A 24,438-nucleotide genomic window follows, 5' to 3' on the forward strand; every position below is an offset into this window, starting at 1 on the left:
TGAACTATTTAAACGTTGAAAGCTTCAAAGAAGGGTGACGACGTTTTATCGAAAACGTCTTATATGATTGAGGCCCAAACCTGTCATTTGTTTTGCTCGGGGGAGGTGTGGCCTGGACCCCAGCTGCTGACCGGGGGGTCTCAGCATCTCTGGTTGGTTTCCTTCCTGTCGGGAGAAAGCCAGTGAATTCTCGCTCCTCCCACCGGCTCCTCCGTTACCCCACTGATTCGCTGTCTTCACGGAAAGGCGGCTTTCTTTTCATTTCTCTTCTGGTTTTCCCTCCGAGGGCTGCAACGTGTTCGCTGCTCCTGCCGGTGGTCATAGCAGGCGCACATCTGTGTTCTCTCTGTTTCCTTGGCTTTGTCAAGAAGCTCTTGCGACAAAGCCGCTGACCTTAGGCGGCCCGGAGAAAGCCAGGCCCGAAGCTGATTCCAGAGAGCTTCATCTGTTGATTGAGGAGGGTGGGCGGTGCTTTGACGTGCATCCGGGAGATCTCCGGGACCCAGGTTCATCAAGACTATTCAAGCAGCAGCGTACTAACCCCCTTTGCTTCTCTTCCGCTGGTCTTGTTGCGGTGACTTGGATGGGGAATGGACCCTCGGGATCTCTCCTCCTAGTCCTATCCTCAGGCAAGGGTCACAAACTCAAACGTCTTCAGCGCATCAGCAGGTGACATCAGTGGTAACATCTTACCCCCAGAGAGGGAGACACCGGAGGGTCCACTCCATGCACACACATCAACATGTGCACAGACGTACGTAAAACTTACATTTCAACCCGGTCTCGCAATGGTGATCTCATTATGTCCATCTTACAGATGAGACGCCCGAGGTCGGGGAGGCCAGGCGCAAACCTCACGCGCGCTAGGCAGCCTGGGTAGCCTGGCACTCTGGGGGTGGTAGCATGGTCTCCGTTCTCGTGTGCTGATGTGAGGACAGCAGAACTCCCCCGGAGCCCGGGGCCGGGGTGCCCACCTCCACCCTCCCTCGCGGCCGGACAAGCCCGGGCTCACCTCGTTGTCTCGGTCTTTCTCCAGGAAGTGGCGGGCCACGTGGCTGGGTAGAATGTTCCGGAGCATGTTCTCATTGTGCTCCCTGAGCTCCTTCATCTCGTTGATCTCCTCTTTGGCCTGCACTCGCCAAAGGAAGTCCAGGCGGGCCGTGTACTCCAGCTGCCGGGCACGAGAGAGAAAGAGAAGGGAAACAGGTGAGCTCTCGGGGTACGGGCTCGGGGACGCAGCGTGGGACGCGGAGAAGGCTTCTCGGGAACCCGTCACACACAAAACAGAGCCCGAGCCGAACGGTTCTGAGGGGCATTCTGCAATGCCAAGAGATCGGAGGGTGATCAGACTCCACAGGGCTGTGCACCTCCCCTTGCTACCATTAAGGTACCCGTGACTTTGCGACTGTGTGATTTACTGAGGATGCCTGGGTCGTCTACTAGACTGCAGGTGCTAGGAGGTCAGGGGTCCTCGTACCCGCTCAACGATATCCTCACCATGTAGCAACATGCCCTGTGCAGGACAGATGCTCCGTCAGTGTTGCTGACCCCACGAATCGGTTCCAATAACAGCCAGCGAACACTTAGATGGGGCTTCCTGTGTGCCGGGGATTGTCCTGAGCAACGTACATCTGTTCACTCCTTTCGTGACACAACGGCCTCGACAGCGAGGTCGTCGGGATCCAGCCTTATTCTGCAGATGAGTCAGTTAAAGCCAACGGGGTTTAGAGGGACTTGACCAGAGTTGCACCCGAGTTAGTGGGGAAGCCCGGATTGGGGCTAACTCCAGAGTCTACCTCCAGCATCCGAGCTCTTCGTCACTAGACAAGAGAAGGGATGAGTGAGGTGACAATGGAAGGACCACGCACTGAGCTGGGACACAGAGGTGGCTTGGCTTAGAGTCCCGGTGCCACGCTTAAACACCGTAACCTGAACTTGTGACTCCATTCACGGATTCCTCATCTTTAAAGTTGGGACGAATACTGCTGACCACGCAGGGCTGGCAGCAGAATTATTCAGCAAGTTGCAGAGAAGGCACGTGGCTCACAGTAGGTTCTCAACGCACATCATTAGCTCCTTTTTGTCTCAGTGTCCCTGCACTGGAAGGCGGACAGCTTCTTTTCTGAAAGACTCTCACGCACCGTATTTACCACAGCTTTGGGGATGCCATTATTTCCAAGTCTCTCACTGTAGAAATGAGCCCTATGATGCCTGGTCAAACACGTGCCCTGAATTCAAGGGCTTGAAACGTCCAGCTAGTTTCTCTCCTTTGTCTTACGTGAAAGTCTCAGTGGATGGTAAAAATACGGGAAGACAGAGGCACAAGATTATTCCTTCAGCAGAATTTGTAACAGCAAAAGCTGGAAACAACCCAGGTGCTCATTTTGTTGCTTGAATAAACTTTTGTGTACGGCTATGAAAAAAAAAAAAAAGGGAAGACTGGGGCACCTGGGTGGCTCAGTCGGTTAAGCGTCTGACTCTTGATCTCGGCTCAGGTCATGATCTCACAGTCCCTGAGTTTGAGCCCCGCATTGGATTCTGTGCGATGGCATGGAGCCTGCTTGGAATTCTGTCTCTCCCTCTCTCTGCCCCTCCCCGACTCCTGCTCTCTCTCTCAATAAATAAATAAGCTTATAAAAAAAAGGAAGGCTTTCTCTATACTCTGATGGATTAGTCTCCAACATGGAGAAAAGCGTGTATAGTATGTCACCATTGATCTAAAAATGGGAGCATCTACTTCTCCACACACACACACACACACACACACGCACATATTTTTCTTTATTTATGGGAAAAATGAGGAATAAAAAATAAAATACAAAATTACCAATGAGATGAGAAAGGGAGGGAGTAGAGTGAGAAATAAGGAACGAATTTAAAGTTTTAAAATTATATCCTTTTTTATAAACCTGGCCGTTGTTGAATCATGGAAACATTCTACTTAATTATAAAACGAAAGAGATGTTTAAAAAGACTCCGTAAGAATAAACAAACAAACAGTCAAGCAAATGAACCTACATGTATAAGCACACTGGGAGGAGATACTCCGAATGTCTTTCACACAATAATTTGATGACACATTTGGAGAGGGAGGTACTCTGAGCGTAAAAAGAACTCAAAAGGAATCTTGAAACTGTTTATAGCACTCATAGTGTAGGTGGTAGTGTCTGTCTATTACCGTTAGACTACTGCATGTGAATTGCAGGATATAGCAAATGGGTAATTGCATTGCTGTCACTGAGAACTGGCCTTTCTGGGAAGGGAAAAAGGGGATGGAGATATAAAATGGATGGGTCTAAGCCAAAAGCCTGTAAGTATGACTGTGAACTCATGGTACTTCCTAGTTTTGCCCACTGGAAAAAAAAAAAAAAAAAGCCTAGAAATAATGAAAATCTAGAGCAATGGGCCTTCCTGTCGTGGTTTCCAAATATCGATTCCTACAAAAATGACCTTGCACTCTTGGCAGAAATGGCTAAAGTTTAGGGCAGAAAATGTGCAAGCCTGGAACATCTTTCAGATCAGAAAGTAGGTAGACCCCCGGAGACTACGGGCCTTATGTGACTAGGTTCCCACGTGTCAAAGATGTGACAAATGAGCTTTTTTTAAAAAAAATTTTTAATGTTTATTTTTGAGAGAGAGAGAGAGAGAGAGAAAGGGAGGAAGAGAGAGGAAGAGAGGGAAGGAGACACAGAATCTGAGGCAGGCTCCAGGCTCTGGGCTGTCCGCACAGAGCCAGATGCAGGGCTTGAATCCACAAACCACGAGATCATGACCTGAGCTGAAGTGAGACGCTTACCCGACAGAGCCACCCAGGCACCCCTGATTGAGCTTTAATAAGAATGACGATTGCGGTGGATTGCAACACAGGAAATATGGCAGAATGCATCAGTCCACAACGACACTTAGGACACAAGACCTCACTGATCATCTCTGGATGGTGTTTGGGAACAGACTGGGAAACTTACAGGGAAGGCATTTATAGGGAAAGAATTAAGCACTTATCCTACTTTTGCTTTATGAGCTGTACTTGGAGGAGAAGGTTCTCCTTCAAATTGTATTCCAGCCAATGAATTACAGAGTATTGACAGAATTGAGATATCACCACCTATAAAATAAGTGGATAGAGGCTATTCTTGTCAATAGCTGCTAGCAGACAAAAAGATAAGCAGGTATTATGTGCCTGTTAACAGTTATTCACAAAACCAACCAATAATAGAGTTTCGTAGAAAAAAACTGAACCTAAGTCTGGCCATTTCTAAATGTAACTACCAATAAAGAAAAAATAGGGACGCCTGGGTGGCTCAGTCAGTTAAGCATGTGCCTTTGGCTCAGGTCATGATCTCATGGTTCGTGGGTTCGAGCCCCACGTTGGGCTCTGTGTTGACAGCTCAGAGCCTGGAGCCTGCTTGGGATTCTGTCTCCCTCTCTCTCTGCCCCTCCCCCACTTGCACTCTGTCTCTCTCTCTCAAAAATCAACAAATATTAAAAAAAAATTTTTTTTAATTAAATTAAAAAAGGCTTAAGAGACATACCAACCCATGGCAATATGCGCATTTTATCTGCATTCCAATTTAAATAAACAAACTTAAAAATATAATTATAGACCAATTAAGAAACTGAAACACTGCCTAGAGGTTTTGACGATGTTAAAGAAGCACCACTTTCTTTTTTAAAGTGTTTAATAGCATTGTGATGAGGTTAACATTCTCTTATCTTTTGGGCGCATATTGAAGCATTTACAGATGAAACAGTAGGACGTCTAGAATTTGCCTCAAAGTGATTGGGAAGGAGCCATGAGCAAAATCAATAGGGAGATAAGTGGGAAAAGACACATGAGTTAATGACTGTCGAAGCTGTGAGCTCATTATACATTCCATGAGCTTTTGTATATGTTTGAAATTTTCCAGAAAAAAAGGAAAAAAAGAGGGGAGACGGCAGATTGCACCAAAGAATGCTGGTCTCGACTGTTCTGCTGTGTGACCTTGGTTCCCCTTCTAAAAAATGAGGAGAGTCATCCCCATCACGTCTAGTTCAAGAGGCACGGATTATTATATGGATCTATGACCCGGGCCAAATCACGCGAGGCGTGCAAAAGAATTCTGAAATGCCTCAAATGTAGATTGGGAAGGTACTACCGCTACAATTCAAGGCAGCAGTGGATATGGTCTGATCAAAGCTGTGCTTTCACTTTTTCCCCCTCAGATTCAAGAGCATCAAATTTTAATCTGTCGCATCGCAGGACAGAATTTTCTTATCCAAATGAAATGTTTTGTCATTCTCCTTAAAAATGCATGCTTGGTTGAAGCAGGAGACACTTTTGTATTTCTCTTCTGTCTGAAAACCTTTCATCTGGTTGAATTCAACTCAGAAACACAGGTAGGGGAGTCTGGAGCACTGGAGTCCATTTCAGCAAGGATTTTCCAGTTACAACCAAGAACACACCTTGCATTGGTGACTGCTGGCCACGGCGTTGAAGGCATGTCCATAAAGAGACTCTCTAATCCGGGGTGCAGGGGTGGCTCAGTCGGTTAAGCGTCCGACTTCGGCTCAGGTCATGATCTTGCGGTTTGTGAGTTCTAGCCCCGCGTCCGGCTCTGTGCTGACAGCTCAGAGCCTGCAGCCTGCTTCAGATTCTGTGTCTCCCTCTCTCTCTGCCCCTCCCTGGCTCATGCTCTGTCTCTCTCTCTCTCAAAATTAAATAAACATTAAAAAAAAAATTTTAAAAACACTCTTAAGTACAGCTCTGTCTCTTGAGAAAGCAGGTCTCGTGCAGGCAGGCATCACCTATTATGAAATTTCTTTTCCAGTTTACTAAAGATCTAGTGGGTAGTGCCCCTACTGTGTGCAAGGTGCTGGGCATACAAAGATGGGTGAAACTCAGTCTCTGCCTTTGATTCGCTCTCGGCTCAGTGGTGGAGGGAGAAGAACGAAAGGCAGAGGAATGTCTTAAGAAGAGAGATCATGTGCTGTCAGGTAATACTACCCAAAGCTATCTACACATCCAATGCAATCCCAATCAACATTGCACCAGCATTCTTCTCAAGACTAGAACAAGCCATCCTAAAATTTGTATGGAACCATAAAAGACCCCGAATAGCCAAAGTAATTTTGAAGAAGAAGACCAAAGTGGGAGGCATCACAGTCCCAGGCTTTAGCCTCTACTACAAAGCTGTAATCATCAAGACAGCATGGTATTGGCACAAAAACAGACACATAGACCGAAGGCATCGAATAGTGACTCCAGAATTGGACGCACAAAAGTATGGCCAACTAATCTTTGACAAAGCAGGAAAGGATATCCAATGGAAAAAAGACAGTCTCTTTAACAAATGGTGCTGGGAGACCTGGACAGCAACATGCAGAAGGATGAAACTAGACCACTTTCTTACACCATTCACAAAAATAAACTCACAATGGATAAAGGACCTGAATGTGAGACAGGAAACCATCAAAACCCTAGAGGAGAAAGCAGGAAAAAAACCTCTCTGACCTCAGCCGCAGCAATTTCTTACTGGACACATCCCCAAAGGCAAGGGAATTAAAAGCAAAAATGAACTATTGGGACCTCAGGAAGCTTCTGCACAGCAAAGGAAACAATCAACAAGACTAAAAGGCAATCAACGGAATGGGAAAAGATTTTTGCAAATGACATATCGGACAAAGGGCTAGTATCCAAAATCTATAAAGAACTCACCAAGCTCGGCACCCAAAATCAAATAATCCAGGGAAGGATGGGCAGAAAATATGAATAGACACTTCTCTAAAGAAGACATACAGATGGCCAACAGGCACATGAAAAGATGTTCAACGTCGCTCCTCATCAGGGAAATACAAATCAAAACCACACTCAGATATCACCTCACACCAGTCAGAGTGGCCAAAATGAACGAATCAGGGGACTATAGATGCTGGAGAGGACGTGGAGAAACGGGAACCCTCTTGCACTGTTGGTGGGAATGCAAACTGGTGCAGCCGCTCTGGAAAACAGTGTGGAGGTTCCTCAAAATATTCAAAACAGATCTACCCTATGACCCAGCAATAGCACTGCTAGGAATTTACCCAAGGGATACAGGAGTACTGATGCAGAGGGGCACTAGTACCCCAATGTTTGTAGCAGCACTCTCGACAATAGCCAAATTATGGAAAGAGCCTAAATGTCCATCAACTGATGAATGGATAAAGAAGTTATGGTTTATATACACAATGGAATACTATGTGGCAATGAGAAAGAAGGAAATCTGGCCTTTTGTAGCAACGTGGATAGAACTGGAGAAGTGTTATGCTAAGTGAAATAAGTCATACAGAGAGAGACAGATACCATAATATGTTTTCACTCTTAGGTGGATCCTGAGACACTTAACAGAAGACCATGGGGGAGGGGAAGGAAAAAAAAGAGGTTAGAGAGGGAGGGAGCCAAAACATAAGAGACTCTTAAAACTGAGAATAAACTGAGGGTTGACGGGGGTGTGGGATGGAGGGGAAGGTGGGTGATGGGCATTGAGGAGGGCACCTGTTGGGATGAGCATTGGGTGTTGTATGGAAACCAATCTGACAATAAATTTCATATTAAAAAAATAATAAAAAATAATAATAATGAAAGAAAAGAGATCATTTGAACGCAGTGGTTTGAAAAAAAAAAAAAAAGCTAGAGAGGGAGGGAGCCAAACCATAAGAGACTCTTAAATACTGAGAATAAACTGAGGGTTGATGGGGGGTGGGGAGGAGGGGAAAGTGGGTGATGGGCATTGAGGAGGGCACCTGCTGGAATGAGCTCTGGGTGTTGTATGGAAACCAATTTGACAATACATTTCCTATTGAAAAAAAAAATGAACACGGTGGTTTGAGCAGACCTGGGCGGTGAGCAGGAAAAACACGTGGGAGGCACGGGCGGTGAGTTTTTAAAAAGGAAAATTCTTCAGCATTTGCTTAAGAGACGTCAGTGGACTTGGAAATGCCATCTCTCTCTTGAGTGTTACCAAAGCACGAGAGAACTGGCTCTACGAGAAGAGTACTCGAGAACGAACACATACCGTTCATCAGCCTTGGGCCAGGCTCTTAGCACATCATGATGCCTAACACTGGCCCAGCTCTCGCCTTGGCCCAGGCGGTTCCAGGCACTTCCTACGTTTCATCACACAACTCAGCAAGGTCGGCACTTTATTTAGTCCCATTTCGCTGGTGAGGTCATCCTGTTCATTTTACAGGTTACGCACGGGCAGCTCTAGGGGCTTGAATTTCTCCATGTCACCCATCTTCCAGTGACACTGCTGAGATTCAAATTTAAGAATATTTGGTTCCCATGAAGGCACCCGGGCGGCTCTGTCAGTTGCACGTACGACTCTTGGTTTCAGCTCAGGTCATTCTCTCACGGGTTTGTTGGATGGAGCCCCTCATGGGGCTCTGGCACTGATGGTGTGAAGCCTGCTTGGGAGTCTCTCTCTCTCCCTGTCTCTCTGCCCCCCTCTCTCTCTGTCTCAAAATAAATGAATAAAAAACATTGAACAAAGAAGAAGGTTTTGTTCCGACGCTTGGGTCTTCCCTTCGAAGCCACACCGTCCCAGTGCCTGTCTTTATCTGACCAGGAGGTGACTGGAGACCTTATTAACCTCTGTCCCTGTGCATAGACTACACATGGTTCCTCTGCTATAAATGGAGCCCCCGAGGCAAAGTCCACACCTCGGGGGCTGCAGGTGAACCAGGTGAAGCAAGAGGCACCCGACCGCTCTCTCCTGTCCAACATTTAGAACATTCACCTGCCTCACGGGAGGAGGAAGCGATGGCATATCACCTCGACGTATGTACAAGATGAAATTTCCTAATTGCTCAGTTACATAACGCCCTCAGTCCCTCTGGAGGCATATAATTACTCATGCTCCCACCGGGCTGGCTGCTGCGTACCAGGCATCAGTGGGCATTATTCAGCCTTAAAAAAAATCGAGGGCCGCTGAGTCACAAAGGGAAACTGGTGGAGGCAGGTAGCAGACCCAGGAGGCAGGAGGAGACAGACTTGGTTCAGATAAACAGGACCCTGGCAGAGGACAGAGAAGTGATGCAATCCTGCAGAAAGAATCTTCTAACAAAGAGAGGCAGGGACATGTGGTGGAGAGGTAATGGACCCAGGTAACGGATTCCTGCTTCTGTCTGGTTTTCCTTATTGGTTTTATGACCTCAGATGACTTGGGACCAGACGGATAGTAATATTTTACCTGCTTGTCTCAGGCTTGTTTTCCAAGTAAAATATCCATAGCTTACCATTTTTGAAAGCTTCTTTGTGCAAACCACGGGGATAAGTATATTATAGTTATGTTCTCATACAATATTATAACAACCCCATGGAGTCGAAAAATGTTATTATGGTACCCATTTTACAGGTGGGAAAGTTGAGACTCGAAGAGTTACGTAAATTGCTGAAGGTCACATGGCCACCACGTGGCAGAATTGCGGTTTGAATACTTCTCTCCCACTCCAGACCCTGGATACCTGTAACTGCTACCATTATGGGATGTGACTATGTAATTTCAGAGCCTTCTGAAAGTTGAAAATAAGAGGGGGGGAAACTGCGTGGCTCAGTCCGTTAAGAACCTGACTTTGGCTCGAATCATGATCTCACGGTTTGTGAGTTCGAGTCCTTCATGGGGCTCTGCACAGACAGCACAGGGCTTGCATCGGGTCCTCTGTCTCCCTCTCTCTCTGCCCCTCCCCAGCTGTGCTCTCTCTCTCTCTCTCTCAAAAATAAATAAACATTAAAAATTTTTTAAAAATAAGAGGGAAACATATCAGATGTCACTTGACCATGCAGACCCTCACTATGCACAAATATACTACTACTTTATGCATAAACTTAACACGGTTAGGTTGTCAGTTTCCCAGGACAGACAGAGAACAGAATAAATTGAATTAGAATGTTGAAGGGGTGTTGGAGAAGGAGCATTGCCAGGGCACAAAATAATTCCTTAAGGTGACAGAGGAGGAAGGAACATCTTTCTTAATTTGGGATGAGGACTCTCACTTCAGAACTTGCTCTGTCTTAATTAGCTCTGAGGGCTGCTCATTTGTCACTTTCAAACCTGGGACGGGGGTGGGGAGTGGGGAGCACGGGTATGTTTCTCTGTCTGATCCTCTCCTCTGACTCCGTCTTCATAGCCCTCGAATGGGCTGCCACTTGCACGTCCGACTAAGTTCTCTGTAACTTCTAGAAGCCATCAAGACATGGAAGAGATGACCCCAGCTCTGACAGATCCAGAAATACCTCACTACAGGAATTCTGGAAGCGGCTAGATCTCGCCGTGTGCCTTATTGTTTTGCCATAAATCCGGCTAAAATCTAAAACCAAATCAAAGTCCCGCTGCAGGATTGAATGCCCTGGGCCGTTGTGTTGGTGCATTAACTTCTTTCTGTCTCTCTCCAGTCTAGAGAAGCGGAAAGGGGGAGGTTCTGGAGAAAGATCCGGGTTTGACTTCTAGTTCTCCCGCCAACTAGCTGAGTAGTATGACTTTCTTCACCTGTAAACTACCAAATCCCGTTGTTGGAAGGGTTCCACGAGATAATAAAGGCACACACCAGTCACTTGATACATCGCGACTCCTCCCTCCTCCTCTTTCCTGGCCAAGTCCTTATACTCCTCCTTTCCTCCCTTGACTACATTTTCCCTTCCCCCTTATCATACATAACTTTATATGTATTTCTAGGTTCTCGGGGTTTGGGGCTGTTTCAGGGTTTCTCAGGGTTTCTTACCTCCCTGTTTCCATGGCGACTTCCCAGGGCTCTGTTTCTATTTCTGCTCTAGCCCAGAGCCTTCCTGTTTTGTTTTTCTCCTTTCCTGGTTACTTTTTTTTTTTTGAAAGGCATGCAGACCACAGAAAGATGGACCGGGATCTAGGTCAGGGCAGGGGAGCTGGCAGGACCTGGAACTACCAGGGAGGGAAAATCTCCCCAGCCTTCGTGGTCTGAGTCCACGTGGAGAAGTCCTACTGGCCACAGCAGGCAAACCTCCAAGGCGGACCTGGTGTCAGGCTCCCGTGCAGAATCGTTTCATGCGGCTCCAACTCTTGAAGTCCTCAGACAGCCTGACCCACACATAGCACGTCCCTCTTTGCGTCATTTGGGTTCTTCTCTCCTCCGGGAGACTGGAACCTTTGGGGCCAGGGATGGGGTTATGTACAGAGCCAGCCACAGTGCCCACCCCAGACCCCAGCGGAGCAGAGGTTCATAGGGAAATGGCATCAGAACGGTAGGCACTTGCTTTGCTTAAGACAAAGAAGTAACAAAGCACGTCCTATACTTTTGTAAGGCACAGGGCCAGCGCAGCACATGGTAATCGCCACTGATTCCTCAAGACAGCCCTATTCAGGTGTTGCTATCCTGTTTTATTTTATTTCAAATATTTATATATTTTTGAGAGACAGAGAGAGAGGAAGAGGGAGAGGGAGACAGAGAATCCAAAGCGGGGTTCTGAGCTGACAGCACAGAGCCTGATGCGGGGCTTGAACTCTCAAACTGTCATCAAGACCTGAGCTGAAGTCGGACACTCAACTGACAGAGCCCCCCCTCCCCCCCCACGTCCCTTTATCCTATTTGAGGCGCATAGAGGAGGTCTGGGCTCAGGGAGATAAGTCACTTGCCTGAGGCCACAAACTTCGAGTCAAAGGCGGGATTAGAACACCAGCTCAGCCGACACTCAAACCCGCCTGCTTATCTAGCACAGCACACAGCTTCTCCAGGGATGACCGTATCCAGGCAACGGAATTAGGAGGGATCCTGGTTCGCCTCAGGCAGAAATTAAAAGTTTTTTTGTTCTTTTTTTTTTTTTTTTTTTTTTTTTAAATAACTGTGATCTCTTTGAAAGAGATTTACCTAAAAGGCATTAAACCCCCCCCCCCCGGCTTGCCAAATCATCTTTGTCGGTTTAGCTTTTCATGAGGTGGGCTTTACGAGGAATCGATTGGTTAAGAATCACAACTTCCTGCAAGCAGCTGAAGGTCATTGGCTCCAGGGAAGGGCAGAGGTCTTGTAGGCCAGTTTCACGGCGGTGGGAAATGCCAGGTAACAGAAGGGAGTCGGTGCTAAGTGTTGGATTACCTGCTGTCCGTGGTAGAACACGGCAAGGAGGAACATGGCCATCAGCAGCAGTGACGCCTCCTTGGTCCCCAGGAAATCTCTGTTGGAAGAAGAAAGGCAAGTGGTGACGGGGTTACAACCATGGAGGGGCTCCAAGGAGACTCATTAGGAAACCAGGGTTCGGAGAGGACAGGGGTAAACAGAAAGGAGCGACTATTTCCTGAGCACCCACTAGGTGAGAGGGGCTGTGGCCCCGAGGGTTTCCCCATAGGCGAACTCAGAAATCAGTTGATTCCCAAGGGTAGGAAGTCACTTCGGTCACACCCGGCGGATGAATCTAGAATCCGGCATCTCGACAATGTACTCACATCGATAAAAATATCTTCCCTTTGCAGAACACTTCCAGACTTCAAAGAGCTTTGAAACTTTGTCACAAAAATCCATGTGAAGACAAGGATCCCTTCCTTTTTCTTTAGATGTTTTTCTTTATTATTTTTTTTAATTTTTTTAATTTTTTTTTTTTTTTAATTTATTTTTGAGACAGAGCATGAGCATGAGCAGGGGAGGGGCAGAGAGAAAGGAGACACAGAATCTGAAGCGGGCTCCAGGCTCTGAGCTGTGAGCCCAGAGCCTGACACGGGGGCTCGAACCCACAAACTGTGAGATCATGACCTGAGCCGAAGTTGGACGCTTAACCGACTGAGCCACCCAGGTGCCCCTAGATGTTGTTCTATTGAAGAGAGAGGGACGTGATGCTGACGATGTGGCCTTCTCTGTTCTAAGTGCTTTCACTTAGATTGTTTAGATTCTTAAGGCAGTTCTGTATGAGCTGGACACTATTTTAATCTTCCATCAATTTTTAAAATTCTTCTATCAGTTCTGTGAGTCAGGCACTGTTATAATCCCATTTCAATTCTTCTATCTTTTAATAAAGACTTGGTTCCCTGTGCATCATCCCCTCCTGGACTGACACCCCCTTTCCTCCCCACCTCTGCCAAACACTCCATTCAGTGCTTGTTGGGGCACAAGCTGCCCCAACAGGTGTCACTGGTCTGGTCTGTCCCAGACTTTCCAGAAGACCAAGCTGGAAGGCAGCTGAAGACGGCCAGTGGCAAGCGTGTGCTTAAGCACCAATGTGACTTTCAGTCATCCAGGGAATTCAGAAGTTCTAAGGAGTCTCTTGTTTGATTCCAAACGCTTTCTCTCTTTCATTTCAGCCCAGCACAAAGCCTTTTCCAGAACAAGCTAGGCCAGGAGGCAAAGGGTTTGGAGGAAGCAACATCAGGCTTTGAATGTGGACACTGGTGGCTTGTGGAAATAAACAGTCCCCTTGACAGGCTTCCATCGGCCAGTGAAGAAAACTCAAAATAAAAATGTTTTAGACAAATTGTTTCCAGGGTCCTTGGGACTTGCTTTCCACCACCTCCTGGTTCTTCTACCAGTTTTCTCCACCTCAGGCGATGCTCCCCTCATCCACTCACCCAGGTGCTTGAGCCAAATATAAAAGCAAACCTAGGAATCAGCCCTCACCACCCCAATATCCAAATCATGTCTGCTCTTGTGCCCAAATATATCCCCAGTCCATCCACTCTCTCCATCTCTACCTCCAACACCCGAGTACAGCCACCATAACTTCCGATAGCCCCCTGGCATTGCCCCCCACCATCTGTTCCTACATGGTTGCCCGAATATTTTGTCTCACCAAACCCAGATCATGTCACTTGTTTTACTGTCTTCCAACTAGAAGCACACGTGTGCTCAGGAGTAACTTAACTGATGAGGCTTAAGGACACAAGGAGCCATCAAAGAGGAGATGTAGTGTTTAGATGGAGGGATAGAGTGAACACTGATATGGCCCCATCTGGGAAGTCTCCGGCCTTCCCTTTTCTTTTCTATCCTCCCTGGAGGTGAGCAGGGTAGCACTGGGCTCAAGAAATGGAGACAAGAGCTCAGCTCCCAAGACCAGTTTCTCATCTAGCTTTATGTAAAAGACCCTCCCAGCTGATACAACTCTTCATATAGAACAAGAACTCAGGAACAGAACTGTTCTTTCTCCGGGGTGGGGGTTGGGGGGGGGCGGTTGTCCATACGGGGACCCAGGGGACCAGGACGTCTGTGGGCTGGAACAAGATTCAGATTCATGGATTCCTAGTTCCATCTGCTTTTCCTTAGAGATAATATGCTAAAAATAGATGGTACTCATTATCGTGTCTCTTCCCTACAGCCCCAGTGAAGCACATAATTATTGAGCCCCAACGTGTGCCAGGCACACGCCGGGATACGGAAAATGAAGATGGCACATTGTTTTTGCCCTCAAGACGGTCCAGTAAAGGAAAGGACCAAACAGAGAGTACGTTCATAACACAATATACTCCATTGTCAAAATACAGCCTTGTTGCCATGGGAATCCATGGGAAGTGAAAGTAACCCAGGATGGATGTTCTGGGAATTCAAGAGCTGGGTCTTACAGGATAAGACTTGAGGAGGAAAAGATGGGACGGGCTGTCTAGGTATGGGACATCGATCTTGTTCAGCTAGCTGGTTTAATAGCTGCGAGGCTGAGTCTGAATGGGAGACATCCTGTGTTTAACTCCAACTTTTGCTCTGACGAGCACTTCTGACATCCTTTTCTTGGTCATGTGGAAGCCTTTTGTAAGGCCTGCAATTTATCACTAACAACCTGCTTCCAAGAGAAAACACAAATGCCTCTTGAAAGCAGTGGTTGGCGAAAAATAGATGACTAGATTGAATTCAGAAGCAAAGAGAAAATGATTATGAATGGTTTCTTAGTCTTTAAGATGTATTTTAGACTGAAGAATTACAGTCTGAGTAAAGACGGCAAAATGTTCAGAGAAAGTCAGCCAGGCCAAGCAACATCCAAAAAGAGCCATCATTTAAATTTAGAAGTAGGGGTGCCTGGGTGGCTCAGTCGGTTAAGCGTCTGACTTCAGCTCAGGTCACGATCTCACGGCTTGTGGGTTCAAGCTCCGCGTCGGGCTCTGTGCTGACAGCTCAGAGCCTGGAGCCCCCTTCGGATTCTGTGTCTCCCTCTCACTCTGCCCCTCTCCCACTCCCACTCTGTCTCTGTCTCTCTCTCAAAAATGAATAAACATTGAACAATTAACAAACCGTAAAGCTAGAAGGAATTTTTTGTAGTTCTTGTGATTCTTTGAAGAACTTCCAAGAGAGCCAAATGACCAACATTTGTATGAAATTATAATACTCTGCTTGGTATTGGGTGGCAGAGAAACCGAGGGCGTTTGAACTAATTCATTTATACTAATAAAATCACGGTATTAATACTATTATCTTCCTATGCTAACAGAAAGAGGCATAATTAAGTGAAAACACATGTAGAATAATGTAATTCTCCAGGGCTAGAACAGTCTTTAGAGATCATCTTATCTGATGTCTCATAAAAATGAGTATTTAGTTTGAGGGTTACTTATTACAGAGGCATTTATACTAGTTGTAGTCAATTTGGAAGCTAATGCAAATTACAAATAAGAAAATAAAGGTAGTCCTGAAGCCTACCACCCAGAGAAAACAACGGTTAATACCTTGGAGCCAACTAAATGTCGCTCCATGCAAAAACATGTTTGCAAATTTAGGACCGTATGGTTCGTACGATTTTTGTAACCTACTTTGGCACTTAGTGTATATAATGAAACTAATTCCATGTAATTACATACTTTACCACGTGAGCTGAGTGGGTCCATTCTATTTCATATTATGTGATGTAACATCCCTCGGGTGGCTCTCATTTTATAGATCTAAGGTTGAGGCCCAGGGAGAAGCTACGTGTCCAAGTTCACACAGCTGATTTCTATTAGAGTCAAGATGCGCGGTCACATCTCAAGCACCAAGTTCAGAGCTTTAGCGATTACGTACCTGAGGCCAAAGTTTTGGTTTAGCTATGAGTTCCCATTTCCCCCTTTTGAAACTCAAAATACACCATCAGTTGGAACTGATGCTTTATTCTGTCCCCAGACTAGTGGCTGCATCGGCTACGTGCTGATTTTGTGCCACGCGTCTGATAGCACTCTACATACCTGTTGCTCGCCCTTTGTCACATCAACAATTAAGTACCATTATCCCTCTTCCAGTAAAGAAGAAACTGAGGCTCAGGTGTTAAACGATTCAGTCTAGTTCACTGATCTGGTGCGTGGGGAAGCCCGGCTGTCAATCCACACCTTAGTCATGCTGTCTCAGGAGCCACTGTGCCCTCCTATATGCACTTTCTTGTACTTTCTTGCCCCTAAGCTCCTTGAAGATAGAGACAATGTCTTATTCGTCTGTGAATCTGCAGGGCCTAGAAGAGGTGGGACACAGAAGTGCTTACTGGGTGGGGAACGCTTGGTTTAAGGGTGATGGTGAGCAAACATCACAGGGTTGTGGAGAGCAGACACTTGGCTTATGGTGACTCAGTGGTACAATATGATTCCAAAGGAGCTAACGTTCCTTTCAGTCCCTCGTGTATTTAATGTTTCACCCAACAAGTCTTTAATTGGACACCCACTGCCAGATACCTCACTAAGTGCCAAAATATAAGCATGAGTAATGGTCCTTGTCCTCAAATGCTCCTACTCTAATGGAAGAGGAGGACGTGAAAAGTAATGATGGCAACACCGAGGGAGAAGTGCAATGAGAGGTTAGGCGCACAGGTTAAAAGCGAGGAACGCTCAGAAGGGGCATTACTGCCCTTGGGCTGGACCTTGAGAGGGATGGGCTGGGAATAAGGAGATGTTCGCGTCCGGCAGAAGCCCCCTGGGCGGGTAACCAGCCTGGTTTCCTATGGCTAGAACACAGGATGGGTACGCTGTGGCCTCTGGACCTACAGAAGGAAAAGCCTAGAGGAGTCATGGGGGCCAGACCAGGATGGCGGGTGGAGTCCTTGAGAAACAGGTTGAACTTTTAGCTTCGTAGAGGCAATAAGGAGCCCCTTAAGGGTTTTAAGAAGGATAATGAGTTCACCAGATGGCTCTGGTGGCCTTCAGAGGGGTGGACTGAGAGTGGAGGCCGGGAGATCAGTTAGGCGACCGCAGCAATGAGAGTAACGACCTTTCTAGAACTGTAGCGTTTGCAGCGTGGAGGGAGCAGGTGGGACACTAATTGCTAGTACTCATCAAGTGCTTGTTCTATGCCAGGCCTCGTGCCAAGTTTCCATGATCACATTTGATCTCTCTGACCCTTCTACTCTGGACCAGTGGTTATTGCCCCCACGTTACAGATGAGAAAAGCCGGGCTGAGAGAGATGGTCACTTTTCACGAATTCCCTTGGGATCCCACAGCTGGTTGATGGCACAGCTGGGGTCTGAACCTAAGTCCTTTAACCCCGAAACTTGTACTCACGCGTGTTATGATAGAGTACTTCTCTGCAAGGGCTGCTGACGAACGGGAGTCCCCAGGGATTGATAAGATATTGGGGGAGAGGGTGCCTCTCTTGTTTTGGGCTCAGTGTCATCCACTGAGACAAGGAGTTGTGCAGATGGGGAGATGCCCGTCTGAAGTATGTGGGACCATCTCTCTGGAGACGCTGCCCAGCCGCCCGGTGTAAGGTTTTCTGCACTTCTCGTGACCGGGGCACCCGACCCCCAGGAGCAACCCGCAGAATGCCCCCGAACCATCATGAGCAGGCTGTGGGTGACAAAGAGATACACAGTGGCATCTAATGAACTGCTGACTTCCACCGTAGTGGAGAGAGAAGCCTGAACGAGCAGCTTCCTGCTCCTCATTAGTTTAGTTCCTTTGAAAGCAAAGCGGGAGTCAATACAATCCTGGCCGATAACCGACCTTGGCGCAGGAAGAAGCTGAGAAAAACACTCGGACGCTGGCAGCCGTGAGCCTGGGATTACGTTTACGTTCACAACCCTACTTAACAATTTCACTACAAGTTTTTGCTGAAGACCTCAGATCAGGGGCGCCTGGGTGGCTCAGTCGGTGGGGTGTCCAAATCTTGATTTCAGCTCGGGTCACGATCTCACGGTTCCTGGGTTGGAGCCCCGTGTCGGGCTCTGTGCCGACAGCTCGGAGCCTGGAGCCCGCTTCGGATTCTGTGTCTCCTTCTCTCTCTCTCTCTCTCTGCCCCTCCCCCTGCTCGTACTGTGTTTCTCTCTCTCAAAAATAAATAAATAAATACATACATACATACATAAAAAAAAAATTTAAAAAAAGAAGCTGTGCTCCCCTTTGAATGGCTAAGTTGTAGCTGGTTTAATTTTATTTTTACCACAAACGTGGCTTATTTTGTTCCCACATGTCTTTACCCTCTGTTTGGCTGCAGGACATCGGTCGCCCCTAACCACGTTACCTAATTTGGAACTATTCTGATGGTCTTTGAACCCTGGGCATCCGGTGGGAGTTTCTTCAGCTTGACTTAAAAGAAGTTTACGCGGTATTGACGAAGGTGGACTTTGGAGCCAGGAAGACTCGAGTTTGAATCTGGGTCTGTTCCTTACCGGCCACGTGCCCAGGATAACTGTTTAACCTCCCCAAGCCTGAGTTCTTCAGACGGTTGCCATGGGGATCAAATATACATACAGCGTCTGATGCATGTGTGCAGCAGGCACAAATTAGCGTCTAGAATTCACAAAGACCCTCTGCGAATCCCGTAAGAAAAAGGCAAACAGCCTAACACGTAAAGCAGGCAAAGGATATGATCTGACAATTCACCGAAAAGGAAATCCAAATGGTGAATAAGCAAACATATAAAATGCACACACTTAGTCATGATCAAGGAACTAATGAAAATAATGAGACACCCATAAATGCAACAAGAATTTTAAAAGTCTAACGACAGTGTGGGTGGCAACCAGAAGCAACGGGACCGCGGCTTGTGAGAGGGAAACTGTTTTAAGCACGTTGGAGAGCAAATTTCGCAATATCGTAAAAGTGGGAAATGCGGATGCCCTACAATGCAGCGAGTTTACTTTCGAATAGAAGTTCCAGGAGAGGTCTTCGATAATGGTCACTGAAGCGTTTTTTTAAGTAGGGAAAACTGCTAACAGCCTGAAAGTCTATTAATAGATCAAAGGATAAATATATTTTGGTACGTTTGTATTATATAATAGGAACATATTACAGCTGCGGAGATTGTGAAAGCTGTCAACAGAATTACATCTGTAGACATCAACCCACACGTAACTAAAAAATACAATACTGCGTGACAACAAAATAATTTTAGAAGTAATTTATAATACACACATAACTAAATATATATTTAGAAAACCTGGGGGGCGCCTGGGGGGCTCAGTCGGTCAAGCATCTGACTCCTGATGTCGGTTCAGGTCATGATCTGAGGGTTGTGAGATCAAGCCCCGCGTCAGGCTCTGCACTGAGTGTGGAGTCTGCTTGGCATTCTCTCTCTCTCTTTCTCTGCCCCACCCCTACCTCAAAAGAAATGAAACAAAACAACAACCACAAAAAATCACAGATGGGAAGGGTACACATTAAGTGCATTAGAAATTGGCGCGTACGAGAAAGAGAGGAGAGGAATGCCGGGGAAGAGAACTTCAGCAAAATAGCTTAAATACTTTACCCTTTTAAGAGTGCAGAAGTAACTACGACTCGTTATTAACACTGTTTATGCAGGGGTTGGTTCATAGACGTTCACCTTATTAGGATCATGCACATTTTCTGAGGTTTTTTTGGGGGTGATCTTGGCCTCATCTTTTTCTCATTGGGTTGGCCCCTTGTGGGCTCAGTTAGCCCGGTGCCTCCCACACCAGGGGAGAGTTGTCTCTGCCACTTCCAGCTCAGATAAAGCTCCACACTGCAGGTGCGGAGTCTGAGTGAGGGGCCACTGGCTGTCACCAGGAAGTTCATCCAGAGAATGAGCTGCGACTCACGAGAGCCAGGAAAGGGCTGGAGCCGATGGAGAAATTCCTCTCCCTTTCTCCGCCCTGAGCTGCCTTTCCCCCCGCCACCTCACTGCCCATCCAGAGACATTCCAGCTGAGTGTCTCTCCTCAATCTCTTCACAGTCCACGTGGCCATAGAATACCTCGTCAGCTTGCATTTGCCTCCTGCCCTCTTCCCCTTATTTTCACTGCCCTGGGGGTGTACCAGCCCTTCAGCCTTGTCTCAGGCTCTGTTCTAAGAAATCTAGGCTGAGACATTTTTTTTAATGTTTATTTATTTTTGGGGGGGGTGGTGCAGAGAGAGAGAGGGAGATACAGAATTGGAAGCAGGCTCCAGGCTCCAAGCTGTCAGCACAGAGCTTGACGCGAGGCTCGAAATCACGAGCTGTGAGATCATGACCTGAGCTGAAGTCAGGTGCTCAATCTACTGAGCCACCGAGGCGCCCCTCTTTTTTGGTACTTTTTTGTATTTCAAAAACAATACAGTGCAAGGAGCATAGTAAGTGCCCGACGCACAATGTCTGCTATTGTTAATACTGCCCCAGCCAAATTATAATCAGATCCTGTACGTCTCGGAGCTGTGAAACTGGAAGGAATCGCAAATTATTGGGTGTGGAGGAGACCGGAGCTCCTATTTAGTTACTGTTCAGTCCAGTCTATAAAGCTGATGTTCAGGATTGGAACTGGGGATGTTGCTTAGACTGGTAGGCTAGCGAGTGCCTGAGCTGAGAAACAGAAGTCAACGTCCAACAGTCCCCAGGTTTTGGTGTCTCCATCTCAATCACTTTCCCAACGGCTCCCTTTCCCACTGGGAGTCTGAGCACTTTTTGAGCACGCAACGGCGGGCACTTACTCTCCGCTGTGGTTTAGGTTGTCATAGCGCAGGAAGAGGCCCGCGTAGACGGTCTCAGTCAGCAGCGCGTAGATGGCGATCATAATCAGCAGCACGGCCAGCTTCAGGACAGAGTTCAGGCGGAGGAAAACCGCACAGGTCACCATGGCCAACACCCCAGTGAAGACGAAGTACTGGGAAGAGAGAGAGGGGAGGTGGTCAGACTCAACAGGAATGTGGGAGGCTCGCTCTCCTCGGCATGGGTGCTCGGGGCGGTGCGGGGCGGGGGGGTCTCCTGATACAGATGGCCGCTGAGCACCTCCAGTTGGAGACCTCAGGCTGCCCTCCTGTTCAACAAGCCTCCAAGAGAACTCATCAGTGCCTTACCACCACCTCCCAAGCCTCTGTTCCGTGGTGTTTGGGGACCATTTACACCAGCCCTAGGCCAGAACGCTCGGTCTCTTCTCTGCTGCCTTTCTCCCCCACCCCCCCCCCACATTCCACAGCCAGGCCACCCCCAGTCTGCAGACTCCACTCCCTTCATAGAGCTCACATCCATGCAGTCTCCCCTTCTGAGCTCTTTCCGTTCTGGTTCTGGAACGGTTTCGGCAGCTCTGTCTCCTCGCGGGCCTCGACCCTCACTGAACACACGTTGGCTTTCTCTCTCCAGAATCTCTAACACACGCCTCATCACCCCACTCCTCGCCTTGAAGGCCTTCCCTGGCCCACCATTCCCTCAAATGGTGTTCTCCTTGCTGAGTGGGAAGCTCACAAGGCCATGACGGATCAGATCTCCCTTCACTTTCCAAACCCAACGTAGGCTTCGGCCTCACAGTCTCCTTGCAACTCCCACAGCTGTTTCTGGACCCTCCTGGGCCCCCGCTTTGCACCCCACAACTTCTAGCTCAAAACTCATTCCCGTGACTTAGCCTCGCTTCTCTGACAAGTGTGAGCTCAGGTGTCCTTGCCCCTGAGAAGCCTTGGTGCACATCTCCAGGTGCCCTGGAAACGGTCTCGTTCCTCCACAGCACCCCTCCGCCCCCCGCCCCACACCCAGGATAAGGTCTATCTCCTTATGTTACAAGTAGCTGTTTAAAGGGCCAGTCTGGCACCACTCAAGCTAGAACACCGAGTGGCCCCCACGGGTCAGTCTGCCCAGGAAGACTTCAGCCTTCCGGAAGACACTCCCCGGAAGCCTATTTCCCTTACAGAAGCAGCTCATTGTATCATTTTGGATGAACAGGTTCAGATTCTGACTATCCAGTGGGAAAAAAGAATAAAACCGGCATCATCAAGGGCCACTTGATGGCTGTACTTGGATCTTTCCACACTTTTTCTCTTGCAATTTTCAACGTAACTGGCCAGGATGGGCCTCGTAATTCCCATTTCGCAGGTGAAGAGACTGAAGCTCAGAGAGCTCACGTAAATCGCTCGAATTCTCACAACTGGCAAATGGCACCCGGGACACCCGGATGCATCTGTGCACGTCCCCGTGACTCCAGTGGACACACGGAGCTTGAGAATTCCTCAAAATCCATTCTAGCCCTGTTATGCATGGCTCTGTGTAGCAAGTGGAGGTCTCCTCTCTCCTGTTATAGACAGAGACCACTACTGTATGGGCAGAGGAGACCAGCAAGAATTTCTAGAATCTCCGAATAACTACAGAACAGGTTGATTGAGTTCCTAAGCCAAACTGACCCATTAATGTACACAGTCAACAGTGATATCAAGGGAGACCCCACTGAGGGCAAAGGCCCCGTGCTATTATGATGCATGGGGTAGACTCAGGAATAAATAAGGCAGTGTTCTGACAGATCCCCATGTCTGGGGCGGCCTTTGCTTTTGTCTTTCTTAGTAAAGCCAGTTGTGTCCTTGTCTCAAATGGATGATGTGTTTTCCTCCCCTCTCTAAGATCTTCCCTTGGCAAGATTTTCGGGTAACTCATCTTGATGTCTCCATGCCATCAATTTACCAAATAATGGAAAGATGAATGGGCCCGAGGCATCCTGTTTCATCATTACCTGCATCATGATGAAGAGCTGTGCACAGTTTTAGCAGTGCAAATTATGAATCATGTATTAAATCAAAGCTGTCAAAATGACTGTGCCCTTGAGAAAAACTTTATGAGGGCACAACAGTCAAGTTAAAAAAGCGTAATGAGGATTTATGGAGTGGCTATTGCAATCAGGGCATGGGCGCTGGGCGCTGGGGATTCCAAGGTGAGTGAGAGATGGCCTGGACCACATCTTGTGGTCTAAGATGTGAGGCTGACGTGGAGACACCAGTGACAATGTGCCATGGAAAGTGCTCTGCCAGCAACGTGATCACGTGTGATGGAACACAGGGGCAGAAGGCATACACGTTTGGAGAAGGATTTGTGGGGCAGGCAGATCTGAACTGGATCTGAAGGATGGATAGGATTCACATGATGGAAAATGGAAAGGGAAGAACATTCTATGAAGATAGAATGACGTGAACTCAGGAGTGCCAAAGGCCAAATCTATAGAACTCCTGGGGTATGTCAAAAAGTTGCATAATAAATCATAAGGGGAGCCAGGAACATAGGCAGGCAGATCAATTTCAAATGAATTGCCCGCCTCCTTTCTCTGCCAAGACGTCTGAAATTATCAGAGTTAAATACAGTCCCATATCTGCACGAAGGGTTGATGGATCTTTCTTTTTGTGGTCTCAACCAACCGGGTTAGTGCTCTCTCTCCAGTTCTACCACCTCCCCCCATTCCACCGAAACAAACCACCCTGCTCACTGCCTTGCACAGTTTAGGGAACTTTCCGCCCTAAAGTATAAAGCTGAACCTCATGGTGATGCTGTAAACCGCAGGATCATCAAAGCAAAGAGGTCCCTGGATAAATAACATCAGGAGCTTCTCCTCTGTCTCTTTCGTAGCTTGAATGAATAGTGGGAGTGGGACCAGGAAATGGAGAGGAACAGGAAGCTACCGAAGTATTAGGACTTCGTGAAAATCTCTCTTTCAGCTGGGTCTGGACCCATAAATTTCATGTTTCCAATAACGTGGGAAGATGCCGGACCTAACACAGTTACTCAGTTTCTGTCAAGTGATAGTCTCTGTGCTCTTTAAGTCACTCCAGGAACTCAGAAGCCCCATAGTCTTTAGAATGCCCCCCACAGGGGACCCGAGTAACATAAAGGGTTCATAGGTGGGGCAGGGCAGAGACTGTTGGCAAAGCCACGTTGCAAAAACTCTCATGTGGACCGCTGAGAAGTCTGCCCTATAGTCCGCAGTCCACAAGAAACCACGGATGGGTTTCAGGTTTGCGATGGATTCAGTAGATCTAGGAAAAAACTGTGATGTGGGTAAGTACAGGATGGAATGTAATGAATGGAGAAAAGCTGAAGGTTTAAAAGAAATTTTTTTTTTTTTACATTTACTTATTTTTTGAGAGACATAGAGGGAGCACAAGTTGGGGAGACGCAGAGAGAGAGGGAGACCCAGAATCTGAAGCAGATTCCAGGCTCCGAGCTGTCAGCCCAGAGCCCGACGAGGGGCTCAAACTCACAAGCCGTGAGATGATGACCCGAGCCGAAGTCGGACGCTTAACCGACTGAGCCACCCAGGCGCCCCAAAGGCTGAAGGTTTAAAGACAAGTCTAGGGACCTACCCAACAGACGAAGCAAGAGCTGTGTCTAGCTTCATGTGAAGGTGAGGAGAGA

At 47.5% G+C, this 24,438-nt stretch overlaps 1 protein-coding gene across 3 annotated transcripts in view; it reads right to left on the minus strand.

The window, feature by feature from the left end:
- Window positions 1-24,438, minus strand: part of ADCY8 (adenylate cyclase 8) — a 221,143-nt gene that overhangs the window by 18,989 nt on the left and 177,716 nt on the right. For all 3 annotated transcript variants that reach the window (XM_053896102.1, XM_053896101.1, XM_053896100.1), the window contains 3 exons: window positions 20,769-20,941; window positions 12,079-12,157; window positions 1,013-1,171 (listed from right to left, as the gene is read on the minus strand). In XM_053896102.1, coding sequence (XP_053752077.1) covers window positions 1,013-1,171; window positions 12,079-12,157; window positions 20,769-20,941 — 411 coding nt within the window. The remainder of the gene's footprint in view (window positions 1-1,012; window positions 1,172-12,078; window positions 12,158-20,768; window positions 20,942-24,438) is intronic.

The sequence above is a fragment of the Panthera pardus genome, unplaced genomic scaffold (genome assembly GCF_024362965.1).
Source record: "Panthera pardus isolate Hobbes unplaced genomic scaffold, ASM2436296v1 HiC_scaffold_7, whole genome shotgun sequence".
NCBI classification, from domain to species: domain Eukaryota; kingdom Metazoa; phylum Chordata; class Mammalia; order Carnivora; family Felidae; genus Panthera; species Panthera pardus.